Genomic DNA, 16441 nt, shown 5'->3' on the forward strand with positions numbered 1-16441 from the left:
AAAAAAAATGGGAAACAAAACGATTTTAATTTTGATAATTGGTTTCACTTGTCACTCTTCCCAAGCTCTATTTTGTGCAATAATCTTAATTTTTCCCGATTTTTAGTTTTCAAGATATCTTTAAAAAGCTGTCGTATTCGCTCGGGACAAAAATAGAAGTGGGTTTTGCGGGAGTTCATTCAACCCCGGATTTTAGCCAAGTCTGATGAAATATTTTCATGCGATTTTTTTAAATTGTGGTTCAATAATGAAGCTGTAAAATAGTTTTGGTTTTGCTCAAATATGTTAAGCCGTTTTTTTTTAATGTAGTTTCTAAGATATTCGCTCGGGACATGTGGCTCGGGACATTTTTTCCGATTACAATCTCTATGTAGTTTCTGGTGTTATATGTGACAAATATCATAAAAAAGCGTACTAAGTATTTTCATTTTATTAACAGAGGTATTTTTATAAACAAACTATTTATTTCAACAAAATTTTTATTTAGAAAAATATATACATGTGAATGAAAGTCATTGTAATAATATAGTTAAATTCAGGTAATTAAATCAATTTTTTTTCATCCGAACTAGCTGTTCTAGCAGCCTTTAATTCGTGGGCATTACAATAAAAATAGTGAAGTTTAGATATCCCATGAATATTCTTAATTTTGTTCCATTTTTCTTTTAAGTTGTACTCTATGGACTGCTCTTCAATGTTGTCGGATGATAAAAAATAAATATTGACATTATCTATGTTATTCTTAGCATATTCATAAAATGAAAATGCGTCTGGTATAACGACTTTTCTGGACCTCGTTATTTGCCACACCTTCTTTTTTATTACTGCGCCAACTCCATCAACGGCTCCCTTTCCATGGGAACTTGCAAAAAAATTCCATTCAATTGAGGCGCATTTCAAATGATTTACAAAATCAAACAGGCTTGACATTATCCACTTATTTTTAAACTGAGAACAGCAACCGTCAGAAAAAATATAAACTTTAGAAAAACATCCGTGCAATTTCTCAATCTCAGTTAGGAGATTCATCAAAAAAATGAAAACGTCTATTTTATTATGTGTAAGCTTGTCGCTTATAACAGCAAAAGACTTTGTTGATCCTGCCAACCAAGCCACACACGTAAAAATTGTTGCTTGGCGGTAGGTAAAATGAGCACTTTGGATCTCATTTTGATTTGCTAGTCTATAGTTTTCCGCAAAATCAATCTGAATGGCCAATTCAATCGGTTTTAGGTTTGCTTTAATCTTTTGGAAGTACTCCTGTTGAACTCTTTTGACAAAAAAATGAGTTTTAAAAGAAGGTAATTTAGTTTCCAAAACAGATATTAGGCCGGAAAAGGTTGCATTAACAGTGCACAAATTGATTTGCTTATCATTTTTTAACCAATGCTGCCAGTTTACTTCGTCTTCCATATGTTTCCAATATGCTAGAGGAATAACCTGATATTTTATATCTGTAATGCACTTCTTGCAAATGTTTGTCATGCAATTTTCATTATAAATATTGCAGCAAACAGATTTAAGAAAACTTTTAAAATTCGTGGGAAATGAAGGTATAATGGTTCCGAAGCTTTGTAACAAATACCCGAAATTGGCATGGTATACGCAAACGCACATATTGTGGGGCATTTTGTCTATCAATTGTACATGACGAGGTCGCAATCCAAAAAATGTGGATTTTCCTATTAATTCCATGTTGGTATTCTCATTTTTGTAAAGCTCGTATGCTTCAGACACTGTCATTAACAGAAAGCGTTTAGCTACTAGTTGCCCTTCAGAAAACATTGTATCCTTCTTTCCCGAGGACTGCACACTGATGTCATTCATCGTATAAAACTCTTTCACGGCCTGAGCTACCTTTTCATTAACTGCTTTAAGGCCTTTCTTTTTATTTTCTTCGCTTTCCATGGACCCGACATATTTCTTATGTAATGCTTTTATCAACATATGTTTTCTTTCCAAATCTGCAGGCAAAGCATTCTCTAATTTTCTTAATGCTTTTCCAAAAGTTTGCTTGCATGAGTAAGGCAAGATTTCATTTTTTTCAGCACGTTTTAATTCTTTTACTTTTTTTCTAAGTTCTCTTTTTCTTGTTCGCTCATATTTCTTTCTTTCTTCGATTATTTGAACATCTCTTTCAGCCATTTTTTTTTTCTCTTGCCTAGCATTCCGATTTCTTTCATTATTTTTAAGTTTAAAGGTTTTAAATTTGACTTGATCCTCTTTTAATTTGTTTCTCCAACGTTTGCAGGCATTCCTATTCTTTTCGCCATCCATCTATATTTATATAAAACAAAAAGCAAAAGAATTAAACGCAAAAAAAAAATTTTTTTTTTTGCGAAAACTTACGGTGTTGCTCGGGACCAACTTTGTTGATTTTTAACATTTACATTTCTTGTTATTTTTAAACGGTGATTTCCAGGGTTTGTTTGTCGGTATAGTACCTGTTTAAGTTTAAGTTTTGATCTTCTTGCAGTGAGAGATTTTGACGTACTGATAAGAAGTTACGTTTTCCAATGTCGCTCGGGACATTGGAGAATACGGTAATGGGACTACAAAAATTACAGCTATTCCGCAAAGCAAAATTCTCAGTAAATTTTGTTCCCTTTTATTTCTTTCCAACAAAGAGTTGAGAGAGGTAAAGTCATATTATTTTCTCGCTCTTTATGATCTAGCATCAAAACCAAATGACCCATTGAAATGGGCAAAAACCAAAAATGCATTGCGCGACTTTGCAATTATACAAGTCGGATCATGGTAAACAAATCGGTGTGTTTCTTATAAATTAACTAGGTATGATTATTTCTCATTCAAATTATATTTATGTTAGATTTTTCCGATCACTTCTAATTTTTCGGTCGTGGTAGACTTTTTGGTGGAAGTGCCCATATGCTTTATGAGGTAAAGAAATACTTAAAAAAAACATTGCTTAAAACTTTGTAAATTGAATTTTTTGTGTAGGACAAGTAACTTAAAACTATATAATTATTAAACTTTTTTTCGAATGTATTAAGATATTAAATTGTACTTCCGTTTCGGAAAGTTTCCTAATTCAGAATAAGTTTCTTAGGAAAGTGTAAGCTTAATAATTCTGTCTGTACTCCCCGACCTTATCAACCCAATCGCAATTTCAAGCTGGCCCTGTTGAGCAGAATTTATCGCGTCCTTCGGTTACAAAACAAAAAAAAGCAACAAAAACCACAACAAGTCGAGGAAAAATAAATAAAGATTTATTTCCCGATCTGCGTTAACATAAATTACAGCTCACCAGGCAAAGCAAAGCCAACAACTTGGGCCAAAGTCTCACAAGCACACAGCGAAGACTACGTCATAGCCATGGTAACATTGTTGCTGTCTGTGTGTAGCGTCCCATTTTGTTTCTATATTGTACAATGTACATATATATATTTATTTTCCCTGCCCGGCGAAGATACAAAGATACAGGTCCCAGCGCAAAAATAAAAGTATCTGTTGCTGCTGAGTTCGAACTTCGGAGCATCCTGGCAACGGCAACAGCTGCCAACTTTCGTGTTCGACAAGAAAAAGGCGCAAAAACGAAATCTGTCTGCCTCAGTGTGTGTGCGGACAATTGGCAGTGAGTGTGTGTGCGACAATCCTCAATCAACTGCCTCCACACCTTCTGCAATGTCTGCTGGTTTGGGTACAGTGAAACATACTTAGCATGAACGGATAATATTGACTCTGTATATATGTGACATAATATGTGACACACAAATCACTGGGGTTTTGAAATTACTTTTAAATGTTGTCTAAAATTAAGCAAATTAAATTAATTCATTCAGAAATATGGCTATTCTTAATTCACTGCATACTTTTAGACACCTAAAATTATGTTTTAAAGTGATTTTAAGAGCATATTGATTTGTGTAGCACCTCCTATAAATATAAGTATGTATAATACAGTATAGTACAGTAGTATATGTGTAATACATAACTACACATCCTTTTTTCTGACCCTTACAAGATTTATGCAAAATGATGCTGAAGAATTCGCGTTCTTAACTGCTTGTGCTTAGACCTTTAAATTCTAATTTTGTTAGGATAATGTTATGCACCTATTTCTGAAGAATTGTTCTTAAACTATGCAAGAATCGAAAAAAATGTTTAAGAAGCATAGGACAATATCGACAAAATTGAAATCTGAAGAATTCGCGAAGTCGCAAAAAGTTTTCCCTTTGATTCAGTAACAGATACTCCACTGTATCCGTAAGATTCGCGTAGCACTTGACGTTGCTTTACTTTTCGGTTCTCTGTCATTCGCTTTCTCGCTCCGATTGTATCTGCAGCACGAGCTCGTTGCAAAAAGGGGGCGTGGGGCACTGGGTGGTGATGGTGGAGCTGCGGGTGAGAGCGAGATGGCTGTGCGTGGAGCGGTCTATAAACAGAATTCTAAATGCTGGCGCCTCACCGACGTGCCCGACGTGCTGGGCTCACTACGTGCCACATTCGTAACGTGACTTCCTTCAACAAATGGCCCACGGCGCGAAAGAGAGGGCAATGGCGTGAAAGAGAGAGACGGAAGGAGAGCAATTCTGTGGTTCTGGTTCTGTCTGTCGTTTAATATAAAGTTTTGCAGGCCCCCCCAGCTCCACAAAGTGAATTTTTGCAACCCCGCCCCCCTCATTGTCTTTCATCCCCTCTTAACTTAAAAATGTATTTTCCCAGAATCCTGTTAGCTGAAAGCTCTGGGCAAGTATTTTACATAAGAAAACTTATGCCCGACTCGTTTTTCATCGGAAGCATAATATTTCTGTGGCGGGTAATCCAAGAGTTCAGCGGGAGATACATAGATACTCAGCATATTGGTTATGCTGAGAGTTCCAAGGTTTATACTTTACGAGTATTTCCAATTGCATCCCGGGATTGTATCGCTTTGAAAACGCCGCCGTCGCCAGACAACAAGACGACATCGTCGCCAGACAGTCGCAGTTGGAGATGCAGACGTTGTTGGGGGATTGCACAAGATATAGGGAGACTCCATGCATGGGTCTTTAACCCAAAACAGGGAAAAACGCAGCCGATCAATGTCACACCGAGAGAAAAGCAGACCGAGTTCTAAATTAAATTGATCGTCAGTTTTTGTACTAATTATATTTTTTCGGAAATGAAGTAAAATTTTATATAAATGCCACTTACAAATACCAAAAAGGGGCTTCATTTTCAGTTCCGCTTTTAAATTGAAGAGTAAAATATTTATAACTCGATTTAAAGATACATTTGTAAAATATTTTTTAAACATTAAGACAAATATTGGGAGGTATCTAAAAGGATGTTATTAAATTGTGTCTAAAATTGTGGACAACAGCAAATAAAATTTTGTGGAGCATACTTTTAGACAGGACTACAAGTGATTTCAAAACTATTAAGATTTTTATGGAACCCCTTATTTGATTTTTTAATGATAAGCGTGTTCTTATAACTCTATAAGTATTAAATAATTATTAAATTTAAGTTCATATCTATTTTTTGTTTTAATATTTTCTACAACCGAGCTATTGGTAGGGAGTATTTTTTCGTGTGCATTTGGTTGGTGCTATCGATGATGCTCGAATTTGAACTTGAGAGTTGGGACCCTTTTCACATCGCTATGTCTTCGGTCATGTGGAGAACCCTTTTGTTCCTGACGAGCCGGCAAACCTGTCTACACTATTGCAGTTTATCCCTCTCGTTCTGAATCAATATCTCCAGCTCTGTCTCTCTTCTTATGATCTTGGCTTGTTTATTGTTTTGCGCTTTTAGGCGTTGAGTGGTTGCCTCAGTGTGGTTGTGGTTGTGCCTGATTCTATGGACTACCTGACGTAGTAACCTTGTTTACCTGTCTTGCCATCTCACTTCCTTCTTGTTGTCGTCCCATTCTTATAGCCTGGTCTACTGGAAAGTATCATATCTGGAGGGTGCCCATATGGAGTGTTTGAACCTGCTCGGAGGCTGGCCTTTGTTTGTCTTTTGGGCTTTTGGGGGCACTTAACTTTTTATCGGAAATCAACTTTTCGTTATTCTGCGAATTTCAGTTCGATGGTTGTGCATGTGAGAGGATTTATGTATCGGTTTCAAAATTATATGTCTATGTGGGGAGGATGTGTCAATATGTGAGTGTGTATTGTCAAAATATCAACATAAATCTTAGTTTTAAGGCTTATATAAGTCTGATATGGCATCTTATTACTAAGAATTAATATATGGTTCCCTAACCGACACATTTCAATTGATCTTAGTGACTTCTAGCTAATATTGGCGTCACAGTTTGATTGAGAACTGCTGGTTTCTCATTACCGCCCTATGTCAACCAAGTGGGCGCAGTCAAAGTGAATTTCAATTGCAATTAGGTATTGCCTGGCAGGCAGCAAGCCAAACCGTCTGCCAAAAGAGCCCAAATCAACGTGGGCAAACAACAAATGTGCATTTGAGGCGTTCTGGGCTCGACTACAAATTAAATTGATAAGTGCTGATAACTTATTGATTGCCACGATTAATCACCCACCGGGCCAAAATGAAATTCCAAGAAATTCGCTGCGATAATTTGAAGTTAGCCCGAATGGTGAGTAAGATAGAGTCGAGCTGAATAAAGGCGAAGATGATATAAAAACCCGTTTGAAATGGGCAAAAAGGCGAGCGAGCGGTGCGGAGCGTAAAAACTTGATAGAAACACTCATATAGACCGTCAGGTGAATCATCGGCCAACAACAATGCACCGCCCGCCTGTCACTCTCAACTCGGTTCTGTGTGCCAATATTTGGGCTTGTTGGACGAGTGGGTGCGGCAACAGCACCACCAGCACCACCAGCACCACCGCAACTTCGAGAGCGATTTAATAAAGTCTTAAGCCAGGCCAGCCAGCTATCGCAGCACAACAGCCGCAAACCGAGTGACGCTGAAACAGGTTAACAGTGCCAGAATTGTGGTTTTATTAGTGCATTGTAAAGCAGGCACACAGAAAAAAAAACAATAATCAATTACTGATAAAAAATATGATTAATTTGTTTTGTTTAAAAAGGTTGATTGTGGCATAATTGGGGTGTATTTATATTATAATATTTTTATAAATGCTAAATGGTTTGTTACAAAAACCAACTGGATAATGATAAACAACTTGATTAATTTGATTTGTTAAAAAAAGTTAAATGCGGCATAATTGGGGTGTATTAATATGATAATATTACAAAAATTAAAGTGCCCCATTACTATAGTAACAATAACCAAATTAACTGAATATTTTTGAAACATTTAATGTCTATAGTTTTCCAAGAGCTTTGAAAATTATGTTTAGTAATATATGAAAAAACCAAAGATTTATATTAAAATTAGCTCCACTAATTTTATTACGTTCTAGATCCCATCTTATCTGGATATTTAAGAACCCCAGCGAAACCATTAAAATAAAATGTAGGAAATGTTTGTTTTAAAACAAATAGGACTTAAAAATATATCTGTATAGTTTAAGGATCCCTTTTCAATAGTTGTAAGTCTCTAAGGATGCATTAACCAATCTTAAATTGTTATTTAAATTCCTACTTGAATCATAAACATTTCTAGAAAAGGTCTATACTTTAAGGCCTTGTATATTATAATCGGGGCTTCAAATACCACCTGAGTTATATACAATAACAATTGTTTTTCTTTGTGCAGCAAGCAACCAACTGCAGCCACTTGGCTGGTAGGTTGCAGCCACAGTCGCGTCACTTAAGCCCCCCCCTAAAAACCCCTTAAAACCCAGACCCCTCAGATTTTAAATCCAATCCATGGCCCTAGCTCCAAAACCAAAGTGCGCGCGTGTTTGTCTCTTGTTGGGCTGGACTTTGAGTCTTGTGTTTGTATTTTTGTATTTATTCTTTCGTGAGCTTCCCCCATATTTCTGGTTCAGTTCGGGGCAGCCGCAACAGCAACATCGCAGCAGCAACAGCAACGGCAACAGCAACAGCACAGCAGCAACACAAACGAGCACCGCGGCAACAATATGCCTAAACGTTGGCCAAGTCGAGCTGACGACGCTGAATTAAACTGAAACCGGTATGACGTGATGCCTGCCTTTATTTTCTTTGCTCTTTATTTTGTTTTTTTCTGTTGATTTTTTATTTTATTGTTGCTCTTCTCTGACTTTGCATATTTTTGCTCTGGGTTTGTTTTTGTAAACCCAAATTCAACACGTTCGTTTTTTAAGTGCCTGTGTTTGTGTGAGTTTGCGTAGACAAACAGAAATTAGAAGAAAATAAAAATGAAATGAATATCATAAAATGTTTTTTTTTTTGCTTGACACTTGAGCCGACTATACGACGCCCGTTTGTTGGGGTCTGAATATTTCGCTTTAGTTTTTTAAGGAATTTTGAACCATTTGGTTTCGTTTTTTTAGGAATTGCCTATTTGGGCAGCTGAATTAAAGAAATTTCCAGTGTTTGAGTGTAGAGTATGTTGCTAAAGCTATGTTTATTTTCTAAAACAAGTGAACTTGTTTGAACTTTATCAGGAATTTTAACACTTCACAGCATACTTGATGTTCATTTATGAAATAAGCGGTTTAAGGAATATATAAATATTTAAAATCGATATATATATATAATATATAAATCTGTATATGTATATATATATGGTTGTATGTTAGAACTTTATGACTATATTTTTCATGTTCTTGAGATTATTTATTTAAAAGACATATAAATTTTCTGTTAGGTAATGCATAGTTATTCTTTAAGAAGATCAATTTCAATTTATAGTAAAACCAACTTCAACCAGATTATGTTTTTGTGTCCTATTAAATTAATGGCTATCAGTATAATAAGGCAAAATATGTTCTGGGTGTGACTTCAAATGAACAACAAACTCATCGACCGTGTTTAGCATTGACCTATGCGACTAAAAGGTTATCAATCGCAACGAAAATAAACAGTTCACTTCACTCATAAAATCAAGTACGTCATTGCAAATTCCCTACAAAACAGTGTACAGCTAATAATTTAAATTAAACGAGCATTTTGTGAAAAGGCAGCCAGATGTAAACCGAAATCTCTGTTCATGATCCCCTGACTAAGCTTAGTTCATTAATTAGTGTTTGCCTCATAATGAAGCTTGTTAGTCTTTTGAGAATGCAAAATAGATAGAAATTATTCACACATTTTGGTTGCTTAAAATTTCATAGAAAATCCAGAGGCATTAATTAAACCGTCTTGGGCTTTAATAATTGCTTACTATTCAGCCACAGTCGGTGCTCCATTTCCCACAGGAATGGAAATATTTTTCAAATTATGCACTTCAATTACAAGGGAAATACTTTCCGACCAGCTGTTCCAACCGAAAGGGCTGCAAAATCTAGGCATCTGACGTAGGAAACGCCACTTTGCCCCCTTTCTATGGGCGAGGATAAAAGGTCGGAACACCCAAACACCCGAACACCCAAACACAAGCCCATCCTAACGCCCATCCTCATGACGAAGCAATCGAGAGATACACGAACGAATTCCGGCACGTCCTTAGGCAACAAAAACAAAAATTGTATTAGGTTATCCTTGCCACACTCACACACACACATACACACTCAGGAACACACCCATTGTGGGCCGAAAATGGGGCGGGCGGGCTGAAGTGGAAGGCAAATGGCCTTTCACGGTCGTTGCCGTCACTCACTCACTGTTGCTGTGGCCCTTGTTGTTGCTGCTGAACTGCTTTCAGCCACAGCAACAACCTCGATGCACTGAGAGAAATTTATCATTTAAGGGAAAAATTAATTCGGAGTACCACTCGGTACAAAAATATACCTATGTATATCTTTTAAATATTTAATATACACAAGGAAAATACATTTCTTACTCTGATTCTATGTTCTATAAAAAAAACATCTAAAAGCTTGGAACTTCTTATAGTTATGTTTAAAAAACCTTATTTTGAAAAATTACTCTGATTGTATGTTTTATAAACAAGTATCTAGAAGCTTGAGGCTTCTTATAATTATGTTCAAAAAACCTTTTTTAAAAAATGGTACTTCGGGTTTGGTACTTTATCCTGTGGACTTCTAGACCAAAAATATACTGCTGCATACTTATAGGCAGCTTTTTAAGAAGTTTGAAACCTCTAGAGATTTTTTTTAGTACTTTTGCTCTTGAATCTCATAGGTTTATTTAATATAAATTTTAGTTTACGGGTTTTTATTTTTTTCAGTGCAGCAACAGCTCACAGTGGCCACAGCCAACAAGGCTCGCTACCCGTGACACATCGGGTTGTTAAGGGGGCCAAGCTCACGTTTCCTTGTCACACCCCTCATTTTCCACCATTTCCATTTCCACCTCAACCCCTCCCTTTTACTCCTTGTAGCTCTATCTCTTTCACTGGTTGCCCAGTCATTTGTGTTAAACTTGTCGCTACCCAGCAGGGTTACCTTAAAATGGGTAATACAGTAAAGTTGGTAATATAAAAATATAAGTTATGTTATATTATAAAATATAAATATTTAATTATATATTATAATATATAAATATTTTATTATATATAACTATAAGATACAAACATATCTTCCTAAGATTATTATAACATGTTCTTTATAATTATATTAGTTCATTATTAATCATATGAAAACATTAGAATACAAGTTCTAAAACTTTTTTGTAAGTACATGAACTGCTTCATAAAAATGTTCTATATAAAATAAATTTTATAAAAACATTTGAACCAACATTAATTTGTAATTACTTAAATAATTTTAATCTAACAAGTATATCATGAAACCAGATTATGTTGCTAAGGATTCTTGCTTATAGGAATAATGGTATAAGGTATAATGATTTTAAGTGATTGTGGGGTATCCCTTTGTCTCTTAATTTCTGGGATTTCCCCAGTGGTTGCTTGACTTGGTTTAATGTTCGCCTTTCTGTGGCAACTAACTGACGACCGCCTCGGCAACGTCATCATCCCCATTAACCACCCACCACCCAACACCCACCCCCATCATCATCATCATCATCGTTCAATGTTCGTTTTATTATGGTGAAGTGCTGCCTGCGTCGACGTCTCTGCCGGCAGCTGCCCCACAAAATATAAAAAAAAAATAAAAAAAAAAAGAAAAGAAAAACCAATGTGCGCCCGCAAAAGCAAATAAAACTTTATCATTTGGGGAAGCCCTGCGCTTTCATAGACTTGCCTTGAATGTGTGTGTGTGTGTGGGTGTGTGCATGTACACATACATATATATGTGTGTTTTTGGGTGATGAAGAACTTTGGCCAACACACACACATGTATTTTTGCCTGGTTTTTCCTTTCCTTTTTTCCAGCTGCCAACTTTTCCCTTAATTTCTTGTTTTTATTTTTTCTGTTTGTTATTGCCCTCTGTATATGTATATATATACATATACGTTTTTCGCAGGTCCTTTGGCTACAGGTATGGGGTTTTATTTTGGTCTGAACTCATAGGTAAAGTTGGGCCCTGGATTTCGCTTTACGTTTATTTATTTTCCTTTTATTTTCGTTCTGTTCCTTGTTTTCCTCCATGCTTTTTAGGGTCTTTTTGTGACCTTTTTAGTGGTCGGAGGGGGGTCTTGACAGTAGAGAGAATTTTCTGGGCGTGGCTGCCCCCTACAACAGTTGCCTAAAAGGCGTCCCTGGAAAACGCTGGAGTGGAGTGTTTGTTTACGGCCATGATATGGCACAGAGAAAGGGGGTTAGCCAATTTGGCGGAACGGGTAAGTTGTGACTCAGGAAATTGAATTCGCTTAGGCTGTGTTGCGTGCCTGGGGGCCAGATTTTTGCAAAATTGATAGGCGTAAGGAAGGTGATTTAAGGGTTTGAGAGAAGATATTATATAGGAAAAGTCTTAAAAAAGGATTATAAATATTATCCTTGATGAAAAGGTGCAAATTCGAATCTTATGTATGTGTACTAAGCCTTAAAAACTGGAATTATAACAACACCAACACACATCGAGATACAAATCTGAGCATTTAATCCCAAACTTAAGCCGTAATTGATCCCCACTTCAAGCACCTAATCCCGAATCACCAACGGAATCAGAGCAATCAACAAATGGAAACGGGCTCTATTATGGCCACACCTAGACCTACATAGGCAGTTACCTAGCACTTAAGAACCCCGAACCCCCACAAAAACCCCTTGCCCACCTCACCAACCCATTTTAACCAACCCCACAACATAATGCAAAGCAACCCCCATCTGAAAGGCAAAAACTACGCAAACTAAAAGGCTTTTCTTTTTCTTTTCCATTCGAAATGGAAATGGAATGCGAATGGGGGGCCAAAGGCAAAGTTGCTAAAGGGAAACAGAAACAAAGGTAGCGATGGAATGAAAATACTCTGAAATAAAAGTGCGGGGAAATGCCAGCCGCAGGGAGTGGGTGGGATTTCCTCAACCAACTTCGTAAGCCACCAACTCCCAGACTCCAACTCTTCAATTCCCGAACCCCCCGTCATAAATTATCCGCACAATGGCCCAGAGCCACGGCAAAGGCAAAAGGGGGAAAACAGTACCCAGAACCCAGAGCAAAGTCTATTTTAATTTTGACGTTGTTAGACGAAGGCGAAAAGAGATTACAGCGAAGTCACTGGCAACGCAATGGCAAAGGCAACGGCAAAGTCAAAGACAAAGCCAAAGCCAGCTTAAGTGTTCCAGCCCAGTCCCCCGGCCTCCTAACCTCTAAGCTCGAACTCAAAACCCCCACCTAAACCAAAAACCCATAGCCATTGCCGTCTCCAAACCGAAACCAAAGCCATCGGCAGCTTGAACTCAAGGCGTAGCCAAGTGAGACTCCAGCTCTTTGAACATGTTGCGCCTGGTACAGTGGAAACTCTAGAAATACCTAGTTTTTATAAATTCCAACTATGTTGTGGGGTTTCCCCCTCTTTTGAGAAATAGTTTTTGAATAAAACATGTTTTTTTTTAACTTCTTAACTATTTTGTTTTGGGAATACAGAGCTATAAGTTAGTGTCAATGAAAAAAAATTTTTAAATAGATTAATGGAGATATTAATAATAAAGGTATTATATTAAGAGTCGGAATTCGTGATGTAGTAAGTCATTTCTATTAATTTTATTTTTATACTAGTCAAAACTAAACTGGGAACACCATTCTTTATATTGTTTCTTTCAATACAGTCTTGTTATATTAATTCGAAGAAAAGATAACAAATTAAATTCAAAATATATTGATAAATATATCTTATTAAAGGTGCTTTGTAATATTTTAGTGTCTCGAATCTTTTGTATGGATTGATATTTTATTCATATATGTGAGTCGATTTCGTATTTATTAAATGTCTGAGTCCATATTAAGTTTTACACTTATTATGGTTTATTGTTTAAAATTCACTCTTTATCTTACATTTTTCTTAGCCTCACATTACAATCCCCCTTTTTATGCATAGTATTTCCCTGAGTATCGTAAATACAGTTCGTCATCTCTTTATGAAGTATCAAAACCCCAGGAATGTGCACACTGTATCCGCCCAACGAGGAATACTTGGCATATATCAAAAGGCAGGCACAGCACACTTGTATCTCATTTGGCAAAAGTATCTGAGGGTGGCGGGGTACTTTGGTACACAACAAAGTATCTAGCTTTTTAATAGGTTCAAACTGTGGCATGAGTAACGCAGCAGAGAGCAACTTGACTAACAGGCCGCGTGACGTGATGCCAAGTATCTTTGGGATTGCGATTGTGGATGTCGGGTATCTGCATCTGTATCTGTATCTTTGTATCTGTGAGCTGCCTGTTGAGCGGGTGAGCAGCGCCAAAAGTTCATGACGCTGGCTGAGCTTGATTTTCTGCCCATTTTACATGGGGCGATTCCGACTGGCTGGCAAACAAGCTGCCTTGTTTGCGTCTGTTTTTCTGTTTTTCTGCTTTCTGTTTTCCCCGTTTTCTGTTTTCTTTTTTTCCCTCTGCTTTCTGTTTTTCCGTTTCTGGCTTTTGCCCATTTCGTTTGTGCTTGTGTTTTTGTTTTTTGTTGTTATTTTTGTTTTGTTTGCCGTTGCCCGAGAGTATGTATGTTTGTTTGTTTGTTTGCTCGCCTTTTGTGTGCGCTGGGGGATTACGTAAGGGAATCCCCAACATTTTGCAGCGCGCGCGCCAACGCAGCTGAAATGAAATGATAACGGGTGGTTGTGGGTGGTTGTGGGTGGTGGGCGGTGGGTGGTTTACAGGGTGATAGGGCGTGGGCGCAATGCAATGAAAAGTGACTACTGACGCTGTTGTTTCATGCTTTATGCCTGCTCTCCCTCTCGCACTCACTCGTGGGCGCAAATAATAATGCAAAAAATGTATCTTTTAGATACAGCCAAAGGTTCCAAGTGGAGGCGTGGCTGAATACTACTTCCTTAATTATATATTTTTTTCCTTTGAGTCACGATATAAAAAAAATCACTGCACTTGACGAGATTCTTTCATATTGAAGTGGCAGCAAAGGCTGGTAGATAGGGATATTAGTGCCTCGCCATATGGCAGCTATGAAACTCGACGTCCTTGAGGGGAGGCAAAGCTCTGGCAAGAAATGTGGTACTTTATTTATAACTAATACGCATCTATAGACAGGTTTAGGTAATATTATATTTAAAATATATTTAAAATGTAAAATGAAAGAGGGGTTGAGTGACCTCATAAGTATTGTTTAAATATTTAAATGCCAAAACTTGGTTATTGTGCCTTTAACTAGTTTTAAGATCAAGCGAATCGAATAAAAATTTACATCTATGCATAGGGCAAATAAAAACCAAACAGTTGACAGCTGAAGTTAAGGTGGGGGTTGTAGAAAACTAGTTCAATTTAGATTTTTCTGCCTTTAAATCAAGAGTAAATGTTGAAAAGACATAAATTGAGTCAATATTTCAAAAATAATTCTTGAGACAGTATCTGTAAAGCTTCTTATATACAAAAAGTTTACAGAACAGCTCACAATCTTATGGTAAATTCAGAAATTCTTAATTCTTAATTCTTGAAATTTAAATAAATGGTAAATATTAAAAAGACCTTAATGGAGTCAAGTTTTTTTTATATAATCTTAAAACTGAACTTGACTTTTTACTTAGGGAAAGTTTACAGAACAGCTTAAAATCTTTCGGAGAAGTCAAGTTTTTTTCAATAACTTTAAAACTGAATCTTGTTGGCCACTTATTAACGGAAAGTTTACAGAACATCTTACAATCTTTCGTTAGAGTCAGAAATTCTTGTTATTTCGCTGGCATATTTTCGAGCTCAAGTTTGATTTAAATAATTAACAAGGAATTCCACTTACTGCCTCGACCGCTGCCCTTGCGTCGCGCCATTTTCCCCTCCTATAAGTATGGTGTCCTGTTTTTTGCGCTTTTCCAAGAGTCCGAGTGTCCGTGTGTCCCTCGTCCTTTCACATGGGACAACTGCTGGAAATTAGGATCCTTGCGCTTGACTGATGTATATTTAATCAGTGGCCGCCCAGCTGGCACGCCCACTTGCGACACTGGTTTGTTTGTATGGCACAACGACAGCAACAAAGACTCAGCTTTGTCAGCATGTACGTGTGTGTGTGAGCGTCCTTGACGCACACAATGACAGACGTCCTTGTTTGTCTGAAAGTGTGTGTTCGAGTGTGTGTGTGTGGCCTGGATCCCGGTTCACTGGTATTTGCCAACTAGACAAATAGAGGAGCCATGGTGTCCAAGTTCCTGGTATTATCCTGATATGCCGTTTTTGCCTGTCGACCTGGTGGTGATTGCAACCCGCTGGCTGGCATCGCTGCGCTATCCTTGCGAAACCTGCGTATCCGTATCCTTGATCGCCGTAAATGTGCTATATAAATCCATATGGTGGGGTTATCCTCTGTGTGTGTGTAAAATACTACGAAATGTTTTTGATATGCCGTTTCGATCCGTTTTGTGTTGTGGTAGGTTGACTTTTGATTTGTATTATTCTGCAGACCCTGCGTATACGCAATATTCGAAACTAATTCGCGCGCGCGGCAAATTCTTTCAGAAATTATGTATCTTCCTTATCAACTACATATATATCTCACTTTAATTTTTATATATTTTTTCTTTCTTTCGAAATATGCATTTTATATGGCTGTTGCGGAATCTATTTATAAAACGGTCGTGTATTCACCATGCGATTTGCGTTTCGATTCGATTCGAATTTGATTTGATTTTGTTGCTGGCTTTTTTGCGCACTTACCGAGAATTGCGAGAAGCGCGCGAAAACGAGAGGCGTGCGTCGACGTCGGCGTTCACGGACAAACAGAGCCAGCGAGAATCCGTTAGGCCCCCACGACCCCAAGTGAGCTCTCTTGCGGCGCCGGTATGAGCTTGTAAGAGCGCGCGCTCGCTGGCTTTCAATTCGCCCTGCCTTCCGTTTTTAGTTGAACGTCTGCCATTCAACCTTTCTGTTTACCTTTTTTCTTTGCTCACTCGAAGAGAGTCGAAGAGAAAACGGGTATGTTGACTAAGAGAAACCACCTTATC

At 37.4% G+C, this 16441-nt stretch overlaps 1 protein-coding gene and 1 long non-coding RNA gene across 2 annotated transcripts in view; both read right to left on the reverse strand.

Annotated features, from left to right (window-relative positions):
- Positions 1 to 16211, reverse strand: part of shn (zinc finger schnurri) — a 52171-nt gene extending 35960 nt beyond the window's left edge. The window contains exon 1 of the mRNA XM_017073554.4: positions 15244 to 16211. Coding sequence (XP_016929043.3) covers positions 15244 to 15274 — 31 coding nt within the window. The 5' untranslated portion in view covers positions 15275 to 16211. The remainder of the gene's footprint in view (positions 1 to 15243) is intronic.
- Positions 1902 to 2810, reverse strand: LOC139352556 (uncharacterized). The gene is made up of 2 exons (XR_011603775.1): positions 2350 to 2810; positions 1902 to 2277 (listed from the first exon to the last, which is right to left on the reverse strand). It is a non-coding gene; the product is annotated as an uncharacterized lncRNA (long non-coding RNA).
- Positions 16212 to 16441: the final 230 nt, after the last annotated feature.

Source organism: Drosophila suzukii, chromosome 2R (genome assembly GCF_043229965.1).
Source record: "Drosophila suzukii chromosome 2R, CBGP_Dsuzu_IsoJpt1.0, whole genome shotgun sequence".
Lineage (NCBI taxonomy): Eukaryota > Metazoa > Arthropoda > Insecta > Diptera > Drosophilidae > Drosophila > Drosophila suzukii.